This window comes from Mytilus galloprovincialis, chromosome 4 (genome assembly GCF_965363235.1).
Source record: "Mytilus galloprovincialis chromosome 4, xbMytGall1.hap1.1, whole genome shotgun sequence".
NCBI lineage: Eukaryota > Metazoa > Mollusca > Bivalvia > Mytilida > Mytilidae > Mytilus > Mytilus galloprovincialis.
Window position 1 is genome coordinate 36,446,113 of NC_134841.1, and position 27,072 is coordinate 36,473,184.

Genomic DNA, 27,072 nt, shown 5'->3' on the forward strand with positions numbered 1-27,072 from the left:
ACAAAATTGGAGTGCGATCTGTGAAATAATGTCTGACAGTCTGTTTATTAAATCTTTGATAGTGTAAACTGTAAAGCACCATGCATCAGGATATGCCTAATTTCTCAAGGACAGTGAATCTGATCACTCCTTATCACAGTTGTGTAAAATTACAATCAATAAATTAACAACTCTATGAAACGTTTCTCCCTAATTTTGACCACAGGAAACAGTGAGTTGGAAAGGTTTCTGGACATGCATAACTAATTTTCTATAGTCATGATAGTGTTTAAATCATTTTGATGTGATTTTTGAGATGAAATGGGTGTGTATATATAATTATTTTGATGAAAGCAAGGATTATATGTCCGTCACGTGGTAATAGGTTTACTTATTTTATGAAATTATTACGAAGATATCGAATAAGAATAAAAGATGATCTCGATATTATAGGTATATCCCTTCTGTATTCTTAAGGTAATATTTTTCTATTCGTTAGTATTTTTTGCTCTTTTCTCCTTTTATTCATATTTGCACACCAGTGTTCTCTGTTCTTTTTTAATTTTTTTTTGTCCATTTTTCTGTAAATTTTATCCATTCTCCGATATTCTTTCCTATCCAAATTTCAGACCTTAATAAAAAAAAAAATACTTGATGGGCACCATGGTATTCACACACACTAAACAATACACTATATGATTTGAACAAAGAACAAATATATTCAGCTGGGGCCCCTAAACAAAAATGTTTACTTGTTCAGAGAAAATTGTAGACTTGCTACAATTCCCTTTCTAATATTTCTCTCTTACTAATTTATATGTCTACTGATAAGTGCCAGCCTACTGATTGCCCTTGGAGAAAGGCCTTCCTCCTGCAGATGTCAGTATAATTGTAATCTCCTAGTTATAGCAGTAAAATTATTAAAGGGGCAAAATTAAAAAAATAATAATAATTAGGAAGGGACATGTAGCAAGTCTAAGAAAATTGATAAGACACTAAACTCTTAAAACACACATCTGTACAAAACAAAGAAAGGCCAGAGGTTCCTGGCTTAGAAGTATATTTCTTTATCTCAAATAAATCATTTACACTTCCTATAAATCATTTGTACATTGGAATCCTGAACCCCCCCATTCATAACTAGATATTTTAAAGTTCAAAGGTTAAAAAAATAAGATACAAGGGCCTGTGATTGGGATTAAAATAACAGTCAATATTGAAAGTTTATCTACCAGTATACTGACAAAATTTGTAGAATTATAGGTTGCAGTAAAATAAATTAATAAATTGTTACAATTTTCTGTATATTTTTTTCTATTTTTCTACATGCACGTATCAGATATTCCTTTTTGAAAAAAAAATCAAGAAGAAAGGCTGTTTGTTATACTCAGAGCTTCTCAAAGCCGGTTACTATGCAACTGGTCATCATCTCCTCAACACAACTGGGAATCCTTTTTTTTTTGGGGGGGGGGGTCAAACTTTTCAAACTATGTTCTTAGGGGGGTCATTATGTGGTTTTATAAAATAATGGGGGGGGGTTCCCCAACATAAAATTTTATTAAAAAAATTTGAACCGACCCCTTCAGCTGATAAATAATGACCATTCCCTTATGAACCACGGACGAAGTGGTGTATGGTCGAAACGAAGTGTGGCCAAAACGTCTCGAATGGCACCCAATATAAAGACACCAAAGCTGTTTTATCGAACACACAAACTTTAGTATGCATCAAACGCGGCATTGAATCAGAATAGTGACAGGTCAAAATACAGACATTATGGCGGACGAACGAATGGATGAGTCTCGTAAAACCATGAAAATCACGGTTAAAACACCGAAAGAAAAGCAGGAAATGGAAATAGATACTAATGCTCATGTTAAGGAGGTAAATCTATCGTTTGGAAGTTATGAAATATCCCTGAAACCTCTCTACAATCAATACACAAGATTACTTCTCACACTGCATATGTCAGTAATTCGTTATCTAGAATGTTCTATTTAATATACTCAGATGCATACCTCAGCTTATCACTACACATTGGCCTTGCTCAAACCACTAATATTTGTCATGCTTTGTAGAGACTTCTTAAACGAATCACCCCCACACCCAGGGTTGGCAGTTGAAGGGTCATTTGCAAACTGTACAACCCTTTTACATAAATAAAATCATAACCTACTTATCTTAGTTCTTAATACCTTTTGGTGTTCTTTTCCTGCAATGATTTTTGAATAACTGCCCACTATGACTGAATCCTATATTAGAAATTAAACACTCCTTTATCAAAAAATCTTCAATCTTCAATCTTTGTTGTGATGTCTTCTTTATTGATTGTTTCAAAAAAGAAACACTCCATAATCTAGGCCAACATTAAAAATATCTTTGTTTCGCCTCCCCCGACTGATGTTGTCAGGGTATGGGTAGGTAGGTAGGCAAATTATTTTATTTTATTCTTTGATATGGTTTTTCTATATTGAATTTGTACAAAATTCAACAGGTAAGGCTCAAGTCAAGAAAAGTGGGGTATTCCCTGTATTCAGTGTACACCCCAGTTTTCTGGTGTTAAAACAGTACTGTAAACCGAGAAATTTTCGCGCCGTCTTTATTTCGCGATTTGCCAAGTCAATCTAGATTCGCATCGTTTTAAATTCGCGGTTGTCCGCTGTGTCCCGAAAAATATCTTTAAATTTTAAAACTGCATACTTGTTAGTGTACCGTTAATTAGTGAACTATATTATACTTGTATGTCGGTAGTAACTTAATCTGATATCAACCAATAACTTGTTTGGACAAGTGAATAGTTTTCATTTGGAAATAAAAATAAAATCTAAATTCATTAGTTGTTTCTTAAGCTATCGTAGTGGAAAGATGTATAAATTTCTGATTAAAACTTCATCACCGAAGTCTCCCTTAATTTCGAAAACGGACAATCTGGCATTTAAAAGTGCAAATACAGAAGTTGAAAATATCTTGGTAGACAATTCACCTGTTGGTAAAGGTGGCACAAAACGTAAACGGGGAAATTACAATAATTATTCACCAGAGGTTCGTGCTAAAATGGCAAAATATGCTAGTGAAAATGGTGTGCAAAATACTGCAAAGAAATTTACAACTGATCTTGGAAGTCCTGTGAATGAATTAACTATTCGGAGCATAAAGTCTTCATATATGAGACGTGGATTACATAAGCAATTTGAAAATGCAGCCGAACTTCCTAAAAAAGATCGTTGTAGACCTCTTCTTCTTGGGAAGTACGATGCAGATTTGTTGGATTACATAAAAAGCATACGAGAATTCGGTGGGATAGTTAATAATCAAATAGTTATTTCGTCTGCTAAAGGAATACTCAAATATCATGATTCTGAACTTATAGAAACCTTAGATTTAACGAAGACTTGGGCTGAATCTGTGTTACATCGTTTGGGATATACAAAATGTACGGGAACGAAGGCAGCAAGTCCCAACCAGAAGACTTTGAAAAAACAAAACAGGATTACATTGATAGAATTGAAAAATATGTTGAGGAAAATAATATTCCAAATGATTTAATTTTCAATTGGGACCAAATTGGTGTAAATCTTATTCCCGGTGGGGACTTGACAATGGACGCTAAAGGCGGTAAGCAGGTTAATATTTAATGTGGGCATAAACAATCAACGTCAAACCATTACGTTGTTAACAATATCTAAGTCTGGTGTTCTTCTTCCTCCACAGATTATTTATGCCAGGACAACTGAACAATGTCATCCAAAATATGGGTTTCCTAAGTCGTGGAATATTTACCATTTGGAAAATCATTGGAGCAATGCTGACACTATGTTGCATTACATAGAACATTTGCTTGTGCCGTATAATGCAACGGATAATTGTAATGAACTTGATTTACCCTTAAAACAGCCTGCTTTAGTGATATTTGATGTGTTTAGTGCTCATAGACATGCATCCGTTTTAGAGGCTCTACACAGAGCCAACATTAAAGTTTTGTATGTTCCAGCTGGATGTAAAGACCAGTTACAGCCCAATGATTTACGTGTCAACAAAGTGTATAAAGATATTTTAAGGGCAAAGTTCCAAGATTGGTATACAGACGAAGTGGCAAAATTTCTCAAAAAAAAGAAAAAACTTGATAAATTTGAAATTGACATGAGATTAAGCATTATTAAACCACTGCACGCAGCTGGCTAGTGAAAACACAAAAACAGTTAGAAACAAAGAACGACCTTTTTCGTAGCGCTTTCGAAGCCGCAGGGATAAAAGTTAATCAATAAATCCTTTGATCTATGTGACAGCTACAATGTGTTAATCGGTATTTAAACGATTTACAGGTGTACTTTATCTAACTGTAATGTGTGTTGTTTTTATAACAATTTTATCAGTGTCGCAATTAGACTTGAGATAATTTTTGATCCATTTGTCATTATCATTAATAAATATTTTATTACCAAATGTCTTTGTATATAAACTTTTAGAATCAAAGGTAAAGTAGTGTCCATTTAAAAGTTGTTGGTATACATTTGTCTATATACTATTTTCAGACCATGTGCTTTGAGTAGATTTTGTTCATGACTATACTTCGATATAAGTAGGAATCACATCTTTTCCAGTTAAATATTCTCAGTAGTTTTATTTTCGCGTACCAACTGCTACTGCGAAAATAGCAAAAATAAAACTACCGCGAAAATTTCCTGGTTTACGGAATACAGGGACCTCCTTTTTTCCTGTTCATTTTATGGTATGAAATCTACAAAAGCGCACATTCTACATGTGATAACAATGTTTAATGATAGCTAGTGTTTTATTAGTTTAAAATCAAGCTTATTTCATGTCTAATTTGATGCATAACTCACAACAAAACAATTCCTTTGTTCACCAATTCATACCTTATCATCAATATGAGATGACAAATAGATATGTTAATCACTTGGGAATTAAAATTCAATGAATAAATTTTTTCAATAGAAGTGAACATAATTCAGTTATGTTCAGTTACACCTGGATCATGCAGCTTGGTCAATTGATTCCTAAACAAAAGATTAGTATGTTTTTTTCAAGTTCTAGAAAAAAATAAGGCTTCACTTATTCATGTGTTGTTGTTCCTAGAATACTTTTTAGTATTTACAAATTCAACTGATGCAGTTTTAACGTTAAAACGTGCCCTTTGCCTTTGGTAAATTTCATACCATAAATTGAAAAATGAAATCAAATTTACTGGTTTTTTTTTACACCAGAAATTGGGGAGGTCCCTGAAAGCAGCGAATACACATATCCCACATTTCCTGACTTGTGCCCAACTTGTTCAAAGACCATGTAGATTGATTTCAAAGCACGATTCAGATCATTTTTACTCAAAGATTTTATCCTTTAAACAGGAACAGAGGTTAAAGACAAAGCCAATCAAGGTGCACTCAGTGGGTTGAAAGATGCTTCAGAATTTTTCTTTACAAAGATCACCCTTGCACACAGCACAAATCGTGTGGCAAGGCATTATGTTTGTTTTCCTTGATTCAGAATCATATAAACGCTTCAATGCAAAAATGCCTTGATTTAAAACGCTTGTTGACTACAGTATCGGAAAGGTATTGCAAAAAACTAACGCTCATTGACTACAGCATAAGAAAGATATAAACAAAAACCAACATAACAAAATACAAATTTGGACAAGAATGGCTAATAAATTTTTTCGAGTCGCAGTGATTTTACTGGGTCGGTCGTGGGAGGGGAAACAAACAATGATTTATTTTTGGCCCTATAAATGTTATTATGCACTGAACCAAGGGTTGTATCTAAATTACAGCGGATTCCATTTAGTTTGTAGCAAAAGGTAATACTTTGGGGTTAGCTTGCTTGTTAGCTGAACTGTGAAGGCATTATTAGGCCAGGTATACTACCCTTTCGAATTGAACCGTGAAGGCATTATTAGGCCAGGTATACTTCCCTTCTTTCGAAGTAGCATAGCCCAACAGACAGATCGATTGGTTTTTCTGTTGGACCAGCCTATTCTTAAAGGAGGGTAGTTCACCAAACCTAACAATGACTTCATGGTTCAGCTAACAAGCAAGCTAACCAAAGATATTACCCTTTGCTACACACTCAAGTGAATCCGCTGTAAAGGTATGTTGAGGCCACATATATACATCATTTCTGGAATCATGTCTTTCACAGGAACATCGTGGGCCGTATCGACTTTGAGCCGGTTCGACATGAAAGCCAGCAATAATTAGATAATCAAATGTGGTATTTAAAAATTATTGTGTCCAAACTTGCACCAACTGTTCAGGGTTCAACCTCTGGGTTCGTATCAGGCTGTGCTCTGCGAAGCATTTTATTTTGTTTGCTTTATAGTCTCAGCAATATCATTTTCATTCAAAAACCTCATTATTTAGATTGAAACATATTGCACTTCTAAATAAGAAATAATTTATCTGTTATTTCTGTTTTTCACAGTTACGGGAAATGGTGTCGCAGAAATTCAATGCTCCAGTTGAACAGCTTTGTTTGATATTTGCTGGAAAAATACTGAAAGATGAAGACACTCTAGAACAGCATCAAATTAAAGATGGTTTGACAGTTCATCTTGTGATAAAATCATCAAACAGGGTAAGTATTTGTAGTTACCCTCCTGTCACATGACCAGTCATGTGTTGTCCTCTCTAACTCTTCAAGTATACTTCCTTAATCATCTACTTCAAGTTAATTTGAAAATCGTATAATAAAATTGCAGCAAACAAGGGATAGGAAGGACTTAACACAAAATTAAGTATCTGTGAAAATAAGTTGTTTTTCAGTAAAATCAACAAAAATCTATGTCTAATATATTTGTCATAATGAAATATATTTATAGATTATACATGTATATATTTGGATACTTTGAAAGTTGAAATTGATTTATTTTTGTAGTCTCAAGAACAAGCTGCACAGAGAGCTGCCCCTATCCCTAGTCCATCACCTGGAGGAGGATCAATACCTAGTACTACACCTGGGGTAAGTTTTAGGGGAAGTTTTAGTCAGACTAGACAACAATAAAAGGGTCAATAACCCTGAGCAGAAATGAAAATAAACTGAACAATGAGCCCAAGGCACAATCTACAGTACTATGAAAAAAGCTTAAGACATAGAATTATTCACCAGAATATGAAACTGTTACTTTACAAATCTCAATTATTTAAATACATGTACATGAAGGTAAAAAAAAATATTCTAAAAAGAAAAATGAAAAAAGTTTTATTTGTTTTTTTTGGCTGATTGTTTTATTACTGTGTTGCATATAGTAATATTTATTGTTTTCATAAACACATTTTGTTAAATAAATAAATAAATAAATAATGATTATGATTTTTCGATTTGTATTATTATGAACATGAATCTTTAAATTGTCAGTAAATTAATTATTTTACAAAATTGACATTTGTTTCATATTACAGTCACAGCCTGATGTAGGACAGACCCCATTTGGACTTGGTGGCCTAGGAGGTTTAGCAGGGCTTGGTAACTTGGGGATGGGATCAGCTAACTTTATGGAGATGCAACAAAGAATGCAAAGAGAGGTGAGAAATTTACCATTCTTTATTTCTGAGAAAAATGATTATTTTTTATTATACAAAATATCAGAAAATATTGCAAAAAAATAATAGAAAAAGATCGAATGTTGTTTGAATATTTTGAAAATGTTATTTGTCATCCAAATGTTGATGATGAAAATAAAGAGATGTGGTATAATTGCCAAAGAGATATATATCTGTTAGAGACAAAGGGACAGAGTTGTGAATGATAACATACCACTGAAAGGCTTTTAACAATCTGACAGCTAAACCAACAGCTTATAGTAAGCTATTAACTGTCTGGTGATGACAAATTATTAAACTATTCAAAAGAGAAAACCAACAGCCTTTTTTTCATTTCATGGTACACAGCAACCAACAACAACCACTAGACTGTAGACAACAGGCTTCTTACTTTGGTTTTATGTTTTGTTTTTGCTTTTAAGTTTTTTGATTGAGGAAAAGATTTACACTGAATGTGGTATTTTTGTCTTAAGTAAATGCAAGAATTGTCGATCTGTTCTAACAATCTTATGAGTCATGTTTTGGAAGGAATCCAACCTCTTTGGTATACCTTCAGTTAAAACCCACTAATGGCCATGTGATAGTGTGAATATTGTTATTGATTTGTAGATGATGGGTAACCCAGATATGATGCGGCAGATGATGGATAATCCAATGGTCCAAAATTTGATGTCCAACCCTGATGTGATGAGACAAATGATTACTAGCAATCCACAGATGAGAGAACTAATGGAGGTAAATGAGCACATAGTGTTCTCTCTAGAAACTTTCAGATAGCATCCTGGTTAAAAGGGAACTATTAAATAATTATAGCATCACACCCATAACTCAAGCTACAATGTATGAAGAAAATCATTTTAGATAGCTGCATATTCTAGCAATGTAGCATCACACCCATAACTCAAGCTATGAAGAAAATCATTTTAGAAAGCTGCCTATCCTAGCAATGTATCATCACCCCCATAACTCAAGCTATGAAGAAAATCATTTTAGATAGCTGCCTATCCTAGCAATGTATCATCACCCCCATAACTCAAGCTATGAAGAAAATCATTTTAGAAAGCTGCATATCCTAGCTATGTAGCATCACACCCATAACTCAAGCTATGAAGAAAATCATTTTAGAAAGCTGCATATCCTAGCTATGTAGCATCACACCCATAACTCAAGCTATGAAGAAAATCATTTTAGATAGCTGCCTATCCTAGCAATGTATCATCACCCCCATAACTTAAGCTATGAAAATCATTTTAGAAAGCTGCCTATCCTAGCAATGTATCATCACCCCCATAACTTAAGCTATGAAGAAAATCATTTTAGATAGCTGCCTATCCTAGCAATGTATCATCACCCCCATAACTTAAGCTATGAAGAAAATCATTTTAGATAGCTGCCTATCCTAGCTATGTAGCATCACACCCATAACTCAAGCTATGAAGAAAATCATTTTAGAAAGCTGCCTATCCTAGCAATGTATCATCACACCCATAACTCAAGCTATGAAGAAAATCATTTTAGATAGCTGCCTATCCTAGCAATGTATCATCACACCCATAACTCAAGCTATGAAGAAATCATTTTAGATAGCTGCCTATCCTAGAAATGTAGCATCACACCCATAACTCAAGCTATGAAGAAAATCATTTTAGATAGCTGCCTATCCTAGAAATGTAGCATCACACCCATAACTCAAGCTATGAAGAAAATCATTTTAGATAGCTGCCTATCCTAGCAATGTATCATCACCCCCATAACTCAAGCTATGAAGAAAATCATTTTAGATAGCTGCCTATCCTAGAAATGTAGCATCACACCCATAACTCAAGCTATGAAGAAAATCATTTTAGATAGCTGCCTATCCTAGCAATGTATCATCACCCCCATAACTCAAGCTATGAAGAAAATCATTTTAGGTAGCTGCATATCCTAGCAATATAACATCACTCACAACCATAACTCAAGCTATGAAGAAAATCATTTTAGATAGCTGCCTATCCTAGAAATGTAGCATCACCCCCATAACTTCCGCTATGAAGAAAATCATTTTAGAAAGCTGCATATCCTAGCTATGTAGCATCACACCCATAACTCAAGCTATGAAGAAAATCATTTTAGATAGCTGCCTATCCTAGCAATGTATCATCACCCCCATAACTCAAGCTATGAAGAAAATCATTTTAGATAGCTGCCTATCCTAGCAATGTATCATCACCCCCATAACTCAAGCTATGAAGAAAATCATTTTAGATAGCTGCCTATCCTAGAAATGTAGCATCACACCCATAACTCAAGCTATGAAGAAAATCATTTTAGATAGCTGCCTATCCTAGCAATGTATCATCACCCCCATAACTCAAGCTATGAAGAAAATCATTTTAGATAGCTGCCTATCCTAGAAATGTAGCATCACACCCATAACTCAAGCTATGAAGAAATCATTTTAGATAGCTGCCTATCCTAGAAATGTAGCATCACACCCATAACTCAAGCTATGAAGAAAATCATTTTAGATAGCTGCCTATCCTAGAAATGTAGCATCACCCCCATAACTCAAGCTATGAAGAAATCATTTTAGATAGCTGCCTATCCTAGAAATGTAGCATCACACCCATAACTCAAGCTATGTAGAAAATCATTTTAGATAGCTGCCTATCCTAGCAATGTAGTATGCTTAAAGGCCATGAGCAAAACTAGGGAACAATTGTAAACAGTTTGAAAGTTATTTGTTTATTTTATGGGTTGGAATATTGATTGAAATATAATTACCTCTTTATTATATATATGTGAGAAACAACAGTAAGATATTATTACAGATCTATGACCTGTTAAAAACACCCAGATGTTCTTGTTTTCTTCAATCCAACTTGCCCGTCCTGAACATGCATGAAATATTTGCCACTGGACGTTAAGCAACCATCAATCAATCAAGTTTGCATCCATTTTGAAAAAAATCAAAACATGATTTGATATTTCTTTATGGCCTTATAAAAGTCTTCTGCTATTTCCATCATATCAGTTTGTTTACAAATATAATTTATATTTCAGAGAAACCCAGAGATAACACACATGCTGAACAACCCAGAACTTATGAGACAGGTAAACACCTTAAAGGTTACCCCCTCCCCCTGTGTCTGAACAACCCAGAACTTATGAGACAGGTAAACACCTTAAAGGTTACCCCCTCCTCCTGTGTCTGAACAACCTAGAACTTATGAGACAGGTAAACACCTTAAAGGTTACCTCCTCCCCCTGTGTCTGAACAATCCAGAACTTATGAGACAGGTAAACACCTTAAAGGTTACCCTCTCCCCCTGTGCTTGAACAACCCAGAACTTATGAGACAGGTAAACACCTTAAAGGTTACCCCCGCCCCCTGTGCCTGAACAACCCAGAACGTATGAGAGAGGTAAACACCTTAAAGGTTAACCCCTCCCCCTCTGCCCATTCTCACTTTGTGAAGGAAATTGGAAATTCAACTGTCAAGAGTTGAAGGGAAATAATTTAACAAAATTCATTAAACAAGACTGCAGAAAAAAGTTCTGAAAAATACTTGCAGTAATCTTGAATACTTATTGTGAATTTTATATTGTTTACTGTTATGTCATATTGTCTAGATAGTAAAAAATATGAGGTTTGTGTGCAAATAAAACTGGTTTTTTTTTCTTTTTATGTTTTAATTAGATATAGTTTTCAGACAGTAGCTTGATGAAAACTTAAGTTTGCAAAGATGTTAATCATTACCCTGCCATTTGGAACATCTAGGCCTTATTCCGGTAGACCCCTAATTTGTTTGATTCGTTATTGTTTTGACAATGGGACTAACCTGACAAAGTTTGATCTGTTTCATTTACTACATTGTAGACCATGGAACTAGCAAGAAACCCAGCCATGATGCAGGAATTGATGAGATCGCAAGATAGAGCTATGAGTAATTTAGAAGTGAGTAAATTACTAAAAGTTTCTATAGAGTTTAGCTAGATGTAAGAAGATGTGGTATGAGTGACAATGAGACAACTTTCCATCCAAGTCACAATTTGTAAAAGTACTTGGCTCACATTGAACAGCAAGCTATAAAGGGCCCCCAAAATGACCAGTGTAAAACCATTCAAACAGGAAAACCAACAGTCTAATCTATATGAAAAATGAGAAACATTTATGAACCACTTCAACAAACAACAACTACTGAAGCTAGTTTGTTTGATGCATTTCAAATAATGAACCTATATACAAGAGTTAATTTAAAAAAAAAAATTGTTGTTATTTTTCAGAGTTTGCCAGGTGGATTTAATGCCTTACAAAGAATGTACAGAGATATACAAGAACCAATGTTGAATGCAGCTCAGGAGGGAATGGGACAAAATCCATTCTCCGCTTTAATGGGTAATATTATTATGTTAACAATGTTGACAATGTATTGTTGGCATCAGGTCGGTCAAAATGTTTTCCCTCATCTTTGTCAATATAATGGAATTTTATGCTACTATCATACATGTGAGAGGTTTAGCTAGCTATAAAACCAGGTTTCATCAACCCTTTACTGGACTTTCTGTTTTGAAATTTCCTCAAAGTTCTGTATTTTTGTTATTTTACTTTTTATTGCGATCATATATTGGTATCACGTCATCGTCAGCGTCGTCCAAAGACGGATGGTTTCCAGATAATAACTTTAGTATAAGTAAATAGAAATCAATAAAAAAAATTAACACAATGTTTATAACCACAAAAGGAAGGTTGGGATTGATTTTACAGGTTATGGTCCCATTGGTTTAGGAATTAGGGGCCCAAAACATACATTTATCTAGTTTCAGGACAATAAGTTGTGTATAAGTATTTCAATTACTCTAAAATTGTACCACAATGTTCATACCATTAAGTAGAAGGTTTGGATTTATTTTAAGGGTTATGGGGCAAACAGTCTAGGAATTAAGGGCCAAAAAGGGGCCAAAAACAAGCATTTTTGAAGTTTCAGGACAATAACTTATGTTTAACTGTATGGATCTCTCTGACATTGTACCACAAGGTTCCATATAATGAAGGGAAGGCTTGGTGTCAGTTTGGGGTTAAAATCCCTGAAGATTTATGAATAAGGGACCAAAAAAAAGCATTTTTATACGACCGCAAAAATTTTAATTTTTTGGTCGTATATTGCTATCACGTTGGCGTCGTCGTCGTCGGCGTCGTCCGAATACTTTTAGTTTTCGCACTCTAACTTTAGTAAAAGTGAATAGAAATCAATGAAATTTTAACACAAGGTTTATGACCACAAAAGGAAGGTTGGGATTGATTTTGGGAATTTTGGTCCCAACATTTTAGGAATAAGGGGCCAAAAAGGGCCCAAATAAGCATTTTCTTGGTTTTCGCACTATAACTTTAGTTTAAGTGAATAGAAATCTATGAAATTTTGACACAAGGTTTATGACCACAAAAGGAAGGTTGGGATTGATTTTGGGAGTTTTGGTTCCAACAGTTTAGGAATTAAGGGTCAAAAAAGGGCCCAAATAAGCATTATTCTTGGTTTTCGCACAATAACTTTAGTTAAATAGAAATCAATGAAATTTTAACACAAGGTTTATGACCACAAAAGGAAGGTTGGGATTGATTTTTGGGGTTGAGGTCACAACAGTTTATGAATTAAGGGCCAAAAAGGGGCCCAAATAAGCATTATTTTTGGTTTTTGCACCATAACTTTAGTATAAGTAAATAGAAATCTATGAAATTTAAACACAAGGTTTATGACCATAAAAGGAAGGTTGGGTTTGATTTTGGGAGTTTTGGTCCTAACAGTTTAGGAATAAGGGGCCCAAAGGGTCCAAAATTGAACTTTGTGTGATTTCATCAAAAATTGAATAATTGGGGTTCTTTGATATGCCGAATCTAACTATGTATGTAGATTCTTAATTTTTGGTCCCGTTTTCAAATTGGTCTACATTAAGGTCCAAAGGGTCCAAAATTAAACTTAGTTTGATTTTAACAAAAATTGAATCCTTGGGGTTCTTTGATATGCTGAATTTAAAAATGTACTTAGATTTTTAATTATTGGCCTAGTTTTCAAGTTGGTCCAAATGGGGGTCCAAAATTAAACTTTGTTTGATTTCATCAAAAATTGAATAAATGGGTTCTTTGATATGCCAAATATAACTGTGTATGTAGATTCTTAATTTTTGGTCCAGTTTTCAAATTGGTCTACATTAAGGTCCAAAGGGTCCAAAATTAAACTAAGTTTGATTTTAACAAAAATTAAATTCTTTGGCTTATTTGATATGCTTTATCTAAATATGTACTTTGATTTTTGATTATGGGCCCAGTTTTCAAGTTGGTCCAAATCAGGATTCCATATCAAGTATTGTGCAATAGCAAGAAATTTTCAATTGCACAGTATTGCACAATAGCAAGAAATATCTAATTGCACAATATTGTGAAATAGCAATTAATTTTCAATTGGAGTTATCTTTCTTTGTATAGAATAGTAGTTGATAATATATGTTGGAAATTTGCCAGACATGACTATGATGTCATTTTCTATTTTTATTTGCCAATAACTTTATGTAAATAACTTCATTGGAAATTTGCCAATATAAAATGTTGCTGATGAAGCTTTTTTTCCTTATCTTATCTAAAATGTTTTTAGATAATGTATGTTGGACATTTGCCAGACATGACTATGATGTCATTTTCTATTTTTATTTGCCAATAACTTTATGTAAATAACATCATTGGAAATTTGCCAATATAAAATGTTGCTGATGAAGTTTTTTTTATTGTTTTATACAATAAACAATGTATATTCACTTTTACTACCAACCAATCTTTACCATTCAGTGATAACAAGCACTTTATTTTACATTTTAATATTTTATGATGTATTTAAAAGAGTAGTTATTGTTGCAAACTCCATTAGAAATTTGAATTGATATCAGTTTTGGTAAAAGGGAAACGGGGGATGTGAAAAAAAGGGGGGGGGGGTTAAATTTTTCTCATTTCAGATTTCATAAATAAAAAGAAAATTTCTTCAAACATTTTTTTGAGAGGATTAATATTCAACAGCATAGTGAATTGCTCAAAGGCAAAAAAAAACTTTTAAGTTCATTAGACCACATTCATTCTGTGTCAGAAACCTATGCTGTGTCAACTATTTAATTTTAGATTTAAAAAGTTTGAAGAAGAAATCTTTAATTGATTTGTAAAATCTTGACATTGGTTTTGTGTAAAAAAAAACCATGTAATGTCAAAAATTTGATCACAATCCAAATTCAGAGCTGTATCACGCTTGAATGTTTTGTCCATACTTGCCCCAACTGTTCAGGGTTCGACCTCTGCGGTCGTATAAAGCTGCGCTCTGCGGAGCACCTGGTTCTAGTTTACAGACAATAACTTGTGTTTAAGTGTATGGATCTCTCTGAAATTATACTACAAAGTTTCATACTACAAAGGAAAGGCTGGAATTAAGTTTTGGGGTTCTTGCTCCATGGGGGTTTCAACAAGTAGGGGCCAAAAAAGGGGCCTAAATAAGCATTTTTATAGTTTTCAGTCAATTACTTGTTTAAGTGTATAAATCTCTCGGAAATTATACCACAAGTTTCCATACTACAAAGGGATGGTTATAGGGGTACTGGATCAAATCATTAAGCAATTAGGGGCAAAAAAAGGGGGAAACAAGGGTTTTTCTGGTTAAAGGACAATTTAGACAATTTAAAAGCAGTGAAAGGGAGGTAATCCAATTCCAATTAAAATTTAAAGAATACTGTTATATATATGTTTGATTACTTGATTACCTCCTTACACTGCTTGAAAATTATGTTGAAGGAAGTGATAATTAAAAATAATTTTTCTTCAAATATTTTTTTGAGGGGATTTATATTCAACAGCATAGTGTATTGCTCAAAAGCAAAAAAAAATCAAAAAAAATCATTAGACCACATTCATTCTGTGTCAGAAACCTTTGCTGTCTCAACTATTTAATCACAATCCAAATTCAGAGCTGTATCAAGCTTGAATGTTGTGTCCATACCTGCCCCAACTGTTCAGGGTTCGACCTCTGCAGTCGTATACAGCTGCGTCCTGCGGAGCATCTGGTTTCCATTGCATTGAAGTTTTATGCAAATGAGATCTCAAGAATTTAACCTAAAATAAGTTTTAATTTACTGCAAGTTAAATTATTGCAAAGTTTGTTATTATTGCAAAAAAGCAACAGGAGTATTTTTGCAATAATAAAAGCTCACATTTTGAACTATTTTATATAGATAAACAGTATTTTTCTCAATATCGCAAAAATAAAAAAATGCATTTTAGCCTAAAATGACAAATTCGCAATAATTCAATAATTCTTGAATTTACAGAACATGCTTGTTAGACTGAAAAATTGACCAAAAAAAATGTTTAAAAAAAATTATACAATGAAAAAGAAAAAGAGAATTACTTTATGACTTAAGCTCACTTGTATTTCTATTTCACAAAGGACGAATTACTTTAAGACTGTAACTGACTTGTATTTTTATTTCATAAAAGAGCTTACTTTATGACTTTAGCATCTTGTATTTCTATTTCACACAGGAGGCGGAACAGAGAGTGAACAACAGGGTAGAGAAAATACAGACCCATTGCCAAACCCCTGGGCTCCAGGATCAACTCAGTCACCTAGCACCCCCTCCACAACATCAACCCCAGCCACATCTTCTGGGACATCATCAACACCTAGACAGCCAACAGGTTTGTATATAGTATAGATAGAATAGTGATCATGTGATCTTTAATCAGAATACAGTTTTATTTTTACAAAATTCAGATGACTTATTAACAATTAAGAGTCACATCATTGTCCTAATACTGATAGTAAAATATTAGGTATTTCAGGTCTTATCATGTATTTCAAATGCATGTGACTATATTTTATTACATTTATTACATTTACTTCAATTAGATCACTGTCTTTTTTTTTTAGGAATGTTTGATAGCCCTGGAATGCAGAGTTTAATGTCCCAGATTACACAAAACCCACAATTAATGGAAAATATGTTACAAGCTCCGTACATGCAGGCCATGTTGCAGAATTTATCGTCAAATCCAGAAATGGCACAAAATGTAAGTATGAAGAAACAGGAAAGATTTATTGGTAAACACCTGTTTTATATGATCGATGGGAAATAATTTCCCTTGGGTTGTTAATGCTGTTTGCAAAACCTGACAGAATTGAATATTGTTGATTGAAATTGAATAGTTAAAAAGGTCTGCTAAATTTCAAATATTTTGTAATTTAAGAAAGCCACAATTCTAAATAAAAGTTAATTAAAAAAGCTTTGTTTTACCAGAGGAGGGGCCATTAAGTTTTACCCTTGTCTGTATGTAAGTCCATTCAGTCTTTTAAATATTGTAAAATCAGATTTAAAAAAAATGATGGAAAGAAAATTTGAAATTATCCCTGAAAGCTAATTAATTTTATGTATCTTGTAGATGTTGTCTGCTAATCCAATGTTTGCTGGTAACCCCCAGTTACAGGAACAAATGAGAACACAGCTACCTAACATGGTACAACAGGTAGGTACAGCCTTTTTCAGGTGTATTAGGGATGGAACAATTGTTTATGGTAAGAAGTTAGTCAATTAAATGTGGGAATACTCATTTGTGAGGGTAAAAGGATCAATTGATTATAAAGCTTGGATATTTAAGTAAACGTGAGAGGTTTGAGATACCAGCAATGCAACACTATAAGACAATTTTTATGCCCCACCTACGATAGTAGAGGGGCATTATGCTTTCTGGTCTGTGCATCCTTCCGTCCATCTGTACGTTCGTCTGTTCGTTCGTCTGTCCGTCCTTTCGTCCCGCTTCAGGTTGAAGTTTTTGGTCAAGGTAGTTTATGATGAAGCTGAGGTCCAATCAACTTGAAACTTAGTACATATGTTCCTTATGATATGATCTTTCTAATTTTAAAGCCAAATTAGACTTTTGACCCCTATTTCACTGTCCACTGAACATACAAAATGAAAGTGCACGTTTCAGGTTAAAGTTTTTGGTCAAGGTAGTTTTTGATGAAGCTGAAGTCCAATCAATTTGAAACTAAGTACACATGTTTCTTATGATATGATCTTTCTAATTTTAATGCCAAATTAGACTTTTGACCCCAATTCCAAGGTCCATTGAACATAGAAAATGAAAGTGCGAGTTTCAGGTTAAAGTTTTTGGTCAAGGTAGTTTTTGATGAAGTTAAAGTCAAATCAACTTGAAACTTAGTACACATGTTCCCTATTGTATGATCTTTCTTCTTTTAATGCCAAATTATATTTTTTCTCAATTTCACGGTCCATTGAACATGGAAAATGATAATGCGAGTGGGGCATCCGTGTACTTTGGACACATTCTTGTTTTTAAAACAATTAGTGTCTTTATCATATATCAAGCTTCAAATCACATAAAGTCTAAGGCAGTTCTGGAAATCTAAAGTCAAATCTAAATCATGTTGGTATAGTCACTCCAGTGTTTAAAAAAAAAAGAAGTTTAAACCCACATAACAACAAAATAACTCTTTGATTTCATTAGAATTGATTGTAAAGAAATGTAATTTCTATCATAATTGATAATTGAGTCCCAAATGACTTATGCTTATACATTTGTAATTAAGTAATGATGTTTTGAAAGGTTTGATTAAAAAATTCATTTTGTTGTTTATTTGCAAACCTAGCAAATCATTTGTAATTGACCATGAACAAATTGGCATTACATCAAACAAACTAATCAATTGTTTGGAAAATGGCTCGACTGATATTCTAGTAATGGTAACTTGATTAAAATTGAAAATGGAATGTATTTTTAATTATTCTATCATGTCTATTTTCCTTTTAGATGCAAAATCCAAATGTACAAAGTTTTTTGACCAACCCCAGAGCAATGCAGGCCATGATGAGAATTCAGGAAGGCATGCAAGAACTTGAACAAGAAGCTCCAGGATTGTTTCCAGGGTGAGATTTATTTTGTCTTATGATGGGTTGGAACATAGACAAACAATTGTACAGTAATCTATTTTTGGTATATATCACCTATTTGCATGGGAATAGGGCTTCATGAAATAATAGACTTTGGTGGTGTGAGTCAGTTGATTTAACAATAAAACTGAATTGATTTCGAGCTTTTTTATTATGCCCCACCTACGATAGTCCGTCCGTGCGTCCGTCTGTTCAGGTTAAAGTTTTTGGTCAAGGTAGTTTTTGATGAAGCTGAAGTCCAATCAACTTGAAACTTAGTACACTTGTTGCTTATGATATGATCTTTCTAATTTTAATGCCAAATTAGACTTTTGACCACAATTTCACGGTCCACTGAACATAGAAAATAAAAGGGGGAGTTTCAGGTTAAAGTTTGCTTATGATATGATCTTTCTAATTTTAATGCCAAATTAGACTTTTGACCACAATTTCACGGTCCACTGAACATAGAAAATGAAAGGGGGAGTTTCAGGTTAAAGTTTTTGGTCAAGGTCGTTTTTGATGAAGCTGAAGTCCAATCAACTTGAAACTTAGTACACTTGTTGCTTATGATATGATCTTTCTAATTTTAAAGTCAAATTAGACTTTTGACCCCAATTTCTCGGTCCACTGAACATAGAAAATGAAAGGGGGAGTTTCAGGTTAAAGTTTTTGGTCAAGGAAGTTTTTGATGAAGCTGAATTCCAATCAACTTGAAACTTAGTACACTTGTTGCTTATGATATGATCTTTCTAATTTTAATGCCAAATTAGACTTTTGACCCCAATTTCACGGTTCACTATACATAGAAAATGAAAGTGGGAGTTTCAGGTTAAAGTTTTTGGTCAAGGTAGTTTTTGATGAAATTGAAGTCCAATCAACTTGAAACTTATTACATATGTTCCCTATAATATAATCTTTTTAATTTTAATGCCAAATTAGATTATTACCCAATTTTTTCAGTCCATGGAACATGGAAAAGGATAGTGCGAGTGGGGCATCCGTGTACTTTGGACACATTCTTGTTTTGGAAAGAAATGTCTTTAAATTAAGCAATAGTACCTTCACCTGAAAAATTGTGTAGTTTGCAAAGTAATAAAATGAATATGACATAGATTGTCACTGAGAAACACAAATGTTTGGAGACTTGGTTTGAGAGCATTAAACAACTTCCTTTTTATAAATGAACAAACAGTGCTCAATAAAAATGAAATTAAATAAATAAGTACAGTGAGTTCACACAATACAACTTGAAGGGGCATTTTGTTTCATAAATATGTTTTATTTTTTTTCGTTCTCATTGAAGTCATAAGTCATTGTATTCCCAATTCTCAATTATACTATAATTTAAAACTTATAGGATGAATCCATTGTTAACAAGACCTGGACAAACAACAACAGATACACCTACCACAGGATCAACATCCACCTCCGTGACGAGTTCAACATCACCGTCAACAGATTGTACCTCAACCACCACAACAGCGGATACTACAACATCAACAACTACCACCACATCTACACCAGCACCAGTACCAGGACAAGGTCCAGAACAGATGTCAAATTTAATGGCTCATATGATGAGTTTAATGGCCCAAGGAACTAATGTAAGTACCTGTTGTCACAAAATAGAAGTTCCTTCATAATACAACTTTCAAGTGGAAGAAATATTCTTGTTATATTATTTCCATTTGAACAAATATTACAGTAGAGGGAAAAAGTTTAAAAGTATGAGCACAGGATTGTAAACAATTGTTAGAAAAAAATTCCACAAATTGAGATGGTGATACAGATCATGAATACATATAAAATAAATGAGGTGTGATGTGATTGCCAGGGTGACAACTATTTAAATAAGTCCAAATGACATGGATGTAAGAAACAAAAGGTCACCTCGTCCTCCAATTATGATCAATACCCATACTGTTTAGTCAACTATAAAAGTTCACAACGAGACAAACTGTGAAAAAAATCAAGCAAGAAAACTCTCAGCCAGATTCCTATTAAAAAAGAAAATCAAATAAGACCTACAGAAATCAACGACAACCACTAATGGCAGGCTGCTGACCACAGGCACTTGTCTCAGAAAAAAAAATTGTATATACCTTCCTATAACACAAGGTACTTACCTTGCATTTTAGAAAAATGTCAGGTGTTGACGAATATCCGTTATATGCCGCTTTATAGGCTCATCAACCCCACTAAAACTTGTTATATCGTAAATCTAAATTGATTTATCTTTACAATGGTGTATAACATGCCTAAATTAGTTGTCGGAATCTCTCGTAGCAATCCTACCAAAGTATGTCAATCGTAATAATTTTGCAAACCGCTGAAGAATTGGCAATAAACGTGTCACGTCTCCTTGTATATCATGTATATCTCGGTTTCCGATTGGTTAATTCTATGGGAAAGTCTAAATGCTTCTCGGAGTTATCTGATCTTGTTTCATTTCATACGTAAAGTCAAGAGAGAGTCTGCATGACATTGGCATCATGGGAAAATTTGTAACTTATTAGACATACCACAAACAACACTTGTTAGATTTTTTTCACGGTATATTATACAATTTTATTAACTGTATGATAAGTTCAATTCATACGAAAACTAACAGTTTTTTCTGAAATAATTTTTATAATTAATCATTTACTGCGAGACGTGTATTGCCAATTTTGTGTAAGTTGACGAAATAATTACGATTGACATACTTTGGTAGGATTGCTACTGATGATTGCGACAACAACAGTAGGCGTGTTATACACCATTGTGAAGATAAATCAATTTAGATTTACGGCATAACAAGTTTTAGTGGGGTTGACAGCCGAGACGTGGCATTTTTAATGAAATTTCGTCACCATATGACATTTTTCAAAATCGCGAGTTAAGTACCTTGTGTTATATAAAGGTATATAGAGGGAAAAATTCTGAGACGAGTGCCTGTGCTGCTGACTTAAGACAGGCACATGTTTAAATAATTCATTTGCTTTTCTTGTCCAACACCATTGTTCATGTCTTATTCATCTCTAACATTTATAAAGATAAATTATGATAGGTCAGGAATGCAGTTTATTCTTTTTATCCAGAATTCACCTCGAAATTGTCATAATTTTATTTACCATGTACAATATCTTTGCAACTCAAACTATTTCAATTTCTTAATATAAAATATCAAAATGATTGTTTACTGCAGAATCAACCACCTGAACAGAGATATGCTACAGAATTAGAACAGATGGCTGCTATGGGATTTATTGATCGGGAACAGAATCTCAGAGGTATGCATATTACAATTTTATGCCAAGGGTGTAAATAACTGCTAATTGAATCAGTTTGAATCATCAAGCACATTAAGAGTACAGGCTTTTGATTAATATGCTCAAATAAACTGCAATATGTGTGCACTTTATCACTGCAAAAAAATATCTTTTCCTTCTTAAGAATTGTAGTATTCACCTAAATGCAATTGTGCTATATCATATTTGTAGTTGCATCACCATACCTCAATGGAAGACTGGAACGTAGATGGAAAATATGTGCACAACTCTTCCAATCATTAACCAGTGACTTTGATCACTTCCATTATTAGTTGGGTACTTACAACCTTTGTACAGAATGAAAAAAATTTAATACAAATTGTTTCTATGGATGCATGTACCCTGTGCCATCTCTTTGTGTAATGTTCATAATTTTCAAGGGGAACAGCCCTTGTTGGTAGAATATTCATTAACAGAAAAATGACATGTGACGATTAATTGTTATAGACAATTTAATAGAAGCTTTTGGGTTAAACTTGCTAATAATTTGCTTCTATAAGTCCAGAAATTTTTATGTGCATTTATTAACAAGATAGTTGAGCAATGTAAAAAAAAAAAATGAGATAAATAATTGCATTTTTAAAAAAATAAAGCTCTCAAAATTTGAAATACAAGTTTTTACATACTAGTATTATACAAATCATAACTGATTCCAATTTTTGCAATGATAAAAACATCACAAAAATTTTATATCTTGCATTTAAAAATCATGCAATTGCATCATTATACACTATTTTTTTCAACATTTGACTAATGTTTGTTTTTATTGTATTTCCAGCATTGACAGCTACAATGGGAAATGTGAATGATGCTATAGACAGAATTTTATCTTCAAGAAGCTGAATCTTTTTGTTTAGTATTATTGTAACTGTGAATTATTTGTGTTATAAAACTTCATTTTCTGAATACTTCAAATCTTATCTAGATACAATGATTTATAGCTGTAAACCCATGCTATTTTAGTCTTTGTGGGGATTTCTCTGCAAAGACATCAATGTCTGTGTTTAACGATTTCCTATAGTGTCAACAATCATCAACAGACTGGAAACAGATTCATTTTTAGCTCACCTGGCCCGAAGGGCCAAGTGAGCTTTTCCCATCACTTGGCGTCCGGCGTCCGTCGTCGTTAACTTTTACAAAAATCTTCTCCTCTGAAACTACTGGGCCAAATTAAACCAAACTTGGCCACAATCATCATTGGGGTATCTAGTTTAAAAAATGTGTGGCGTGACCCGGCCAACCAACCAAGATGGCCGCCATGGCTAAAAATAGAACATAGGGGTAAAATGCAGTTTTTGGCTTATAACTCAAAAACCAAAGCATTTAGAGCAAATCTGACATGGGGTAAAATTGTTTATCAGGTGAAGATCTATCTGTCCTCAAATTTTCAGATAAATCCGACAACCCGTTATTGGGTTGCTGCCCCTGAACTGGTAATTTTAGGGAATTTTTGCTGTTTTTGGCTATTATCTTGAATATTATTATAGATAAAGATAAACTGTAAACAGCAATAATGTTCAGCAAAGTAAGATTTACAAATAAGTCAACATGACCAAAATGGTCAGTTGACCCCTTTAGGAGTAATTGACCTTTATAGTCAATTTTTATCCATTTTTCGTAAATCTTAGTAATCTTTTACAAAAATCTTCTCCTCTGAAACTACTGGGCCAAATAATTCCAAACTTGGCCACAATCATCTTTGGGATATCTAGTTTAATAAATGTGTGGGGTGACCCGGCCAACCAACCAAGATGGCCGCCATGGCTAAAAATAGAACATAGGGGTAAAATGCAGTTTTTGGCTTATAACTCAAAAACCAAAGCATTTAGAGCAAATCTGACATGCGGTAAAAGTGTTTATCAGGTCAAGATCTATCTGTCCTGAAATTTTCAGATGAATCGGACAACCTGTTGTTGGGTTGCTGCCCCTGAATTGGTAATTTTAAGGAAATTTTGCTGTTTTTGGTTATTATCTTGAATATTATTATAGATAAAGATAAACTGTTTACAGCAATAATGTTCAGCAAAGTAAGATTTACAAATACTTCTGCATGACCAAAATGGTCAGTTGACCCCTGAAGGAGTTATTGCCCTTTATAGTCAATTTTTAACCATTTTTTCGTAAATCTTAGTAATCTTTTACAAAAATCTTCTTCTCTGAAATTACTGTGCCAAATTAAACTAAACTTGGCCACAATCATCATTTGGGTAACTTGTTTAAAAAATGTGTGGCGTGACCTGGCCAATCAACCAAAATGGCTGCCACGGCTAATAATAGAACATAGGGGTAAAATCCAGTTTTTGGCTTATAACTCGAAAACCGAAGCATTAAGAGAAAATCTGACAGGGTTTAATTGTTTATCAGGTCAAGATCTATCTTCCCTGATGTTTTCACATGGATCGGACAACCCGTTGTTAGGTTACTGTCCTGAATTGGTAATTTTAAGGAAATTTTGCCGTTTTTTGTTATTATCTTGAATATTATTATAGATAGAGATAAACTGTATACAGCAATAACGTTCAGCAAAATAAGATCTACAAATAAGTTTACATGACCAAAATAGTCAATTGACCCCTTAAGGAGTTATTGCCCTTTATAGTTAATTTTTAACATTTTTCATAAATTTTTGTAAATTTTTAGAAAATAATTTCCACTGCAATTACTGGGCCAAGTTCATTATAGATAGAGATAATTGTAGGATCTACAAACACATCACTATCACCAAAACACAATTATGTCATGAATTTATCTGTGTCCATTGTTTAATATGCACAAGACCAAGGTGAGCGACACAGGCTCTTTAGAGCCTCTAGTTTCATTGCAGTTTCAAAATTTTTAAAATAGATTTGTTATATATATTTCAATTTGTTTTATACATGTATCACTGTAAAAATTTGTTTCATAAAAAAATAACCAATAATTTGTTTGACCATTGTACATGGCTTCAGTTTAATGAAATTGAATACAGAAATCTATCTGTTAATTTACATACAGATTTTCCAAAACTTAAGTAAATTAATGAATTTTAGGGAAATGTTATGAGGACAAGACTATGGAATGAATTTATAATCAGAGATGTTTATATGTTAAGATGAGTTTTTACTTGCAAATGATTTAAACAGAACAATTGAAAGAAAGAGAACTCAGTTTAATTGTAAATTTTTTTTGTCTTTTAGTATTTAACAAAATTATCTTAGTTTTAATTTAGACTTTTCGCATGCATATTTTATTGTGATTTTTAAAGAATGAACAAAGTTCTTAATATTGCAATATGAAAATCCTGAAAATATTTTTTTAAATTTACAGTATATTCTTTCAAAATGTCTTATTGACCCATTAAACTCTATACTTTGACCATTGATGGTTTCCAATGCCAGATTATCACACATGTGTGCAGGAGGGAGGATTCATTATAAATTCTGAATTGTCAAAGATTTAATATTTTGTTTATGAATTATAAGTTTCAATAGCATTGTCTAATTTAGCAATATTTTTTTCCACGTTACTATAGTTGAAAAATATTTTAGATGTCAGACAATCAGTTACCCAAATATTCAAACTAAAAAGTCCATGATATTTTGTTATAAAATTACACAGCAAGTTAAGGATTGGTAAAAACATGAAACTAGTGTACCCAAATAACATAGTAATGAATTTGACATGTTGATTCTGTAATCAGAATTTTAATTGAATCCATTAAAAAATGTTAAAACTCAGATCTACTATTGTTTTTTTTTTTTGTTATTCATGTTTTCTTTTGTAAAATCTGATTGCCATGTGTAATCATATAAACACATTGACTTTTTGGAATTTTCAAATGAAATGTTATATGTTGACATGAATTGAAAATTTGGTAAGTTTATAAATTCATGAATTAATGGATCACATTTTGATCATCATAGACAAAAATACCTTTCGGAAACATTGTAATATGGATTGATATACTGCAGGAGTCAACACTTTTCTAATTTCTAAAGTACTGAGGAACAGTAGTTTTCAAATGTTCAAAGCATTAAGCTTGATAAAGTGTTCATTTTATGTGTGAACAATAATTTCATCAAATCAAACTTATAAGTTAAATTACATACCAATACTTCATTGATTGAATTTATTATTTGACACATTTTTATGTAGTGATGGGTGGAACATATTAATAATATTGGTTTAACAAAGAGCAGATATTATAATATTTTGCTTGAACAAGGGACAAATATTAATATTTTAAAGGGGCAGATATTGATATTTTGGTTTAATAAGGGGTAGATATTAATATCTTGGTTGAACAAAGATATATATATTAATATTTAAGTTGAACTTGCAATGTTAGCAGTTTACGTTGTGGCAATAGGGTGGGATATAGATAATGAGTTATTTCCCCTTTGTTATATGTTAAATACAAATATTTGTTCTGTTAACCTTTGAACTGTATGTCTTTATCATGTCATCAATCTGTATATGTAATTAAAAGATTTTACATTAAAATTGTAATTTATGGATACATGGATTTACATTAAAATTGTAATTTATGGATACATGGATTTAGTTTAAATGCCTGCATTTCACATGTTAACACATTGGTTCTAATGCTTCCAATTTTAAGATTTATATTTGTCTAATTGATAGATATAACATCCCTTTCATACCGTCTCAAGTAACTTCTTTTTCCTCGGTGACAGTTTCTTTTTTTTTTTTGCAAAATAAGGAATTATCAATTTACAACAATAAGCAACAGGGCAGGGGCCACATGTAGGGAAGGATCATTCCTCCCAATTCCGAAAACCTTTCATGGTACCACATTGACATTACTTATTTTGGGACGTTTGTTCACATATTGTTAATTAGTACACATCAGAATTTTAAATATGTCAATGAACTAATGGACTACTCTCATCATCCAGGTGACAAAAGTGTGCCATGTGAAATGTCAGTTCACATGTTCCAAAATATACCTGTTATTTGCCAAGTTTTCTAGTTTAATAAGTTTAAACATATTTAATTATAGTGGATTGAGAAACAAGTTATGCAACTTATATTAATCCCTTTCCACTTTGCAGGAGTTTTCTGATCACTGTGACCTACAAGTAGTCTTTGCATCTGCAGGCAAACCAGTTAAAGTCTGGACAATTACAATATACACTTAACTGCACCATGCTACAAACATAATACAGATGATACAACTTATCATTAAGTTTTACTGCAAGTATCACATAAACTAAACATTATCAATGATCCATGACAATAAGTTAGTCAGAGGAACCATGCCAG

The 27,072-nt window shown here is 33.0% G+C and overlaps 1 protein-coding gene across 1 annotated transcript; it reads left to right on the forward strand.

Moving 5' to 3' along the window:
* The first annotated feature begins 1,710 nt into the window (after positions 1 to 1,710).
* LOC143072025 (ubiquilin-1-like) lies at positions 1,711 to 26,337 on the forward strand. The gene is made up of 15 exons (XM_076246789.1): positions 1,711 to 1,863; positions 6,421 to 6,573; positions 6,874 to 6,957; positions 7,398 to 7,520; positions 8,148 to 8,273; positions 10,584 to 10,634; positions 11,400 to 11,477; positions 11,807 to 11,918; positions 16,089 to 16,244; positions 16,477 to 16,616; positions 16,986 to 17,069; positions 18,375 to 18,490; positions 19,854 to 20,100; positions 21,684 to 21,768; positions 22,586 to 26,337. Exons 1-15 carry the CDS (start codon positions 1,756 to 1,758, stop codon positions 22,648 to 22,650), a joined length of 1,728 nt encoding a protein of 575 aa, XP_076102904.1. The 5' UTR covers positions 1,711 to 1,755; the 3' UTR covers positions 22,651 to 26,337.
* Positions 26,338 to 27,072: the final 735 nt, after the last annotated feature.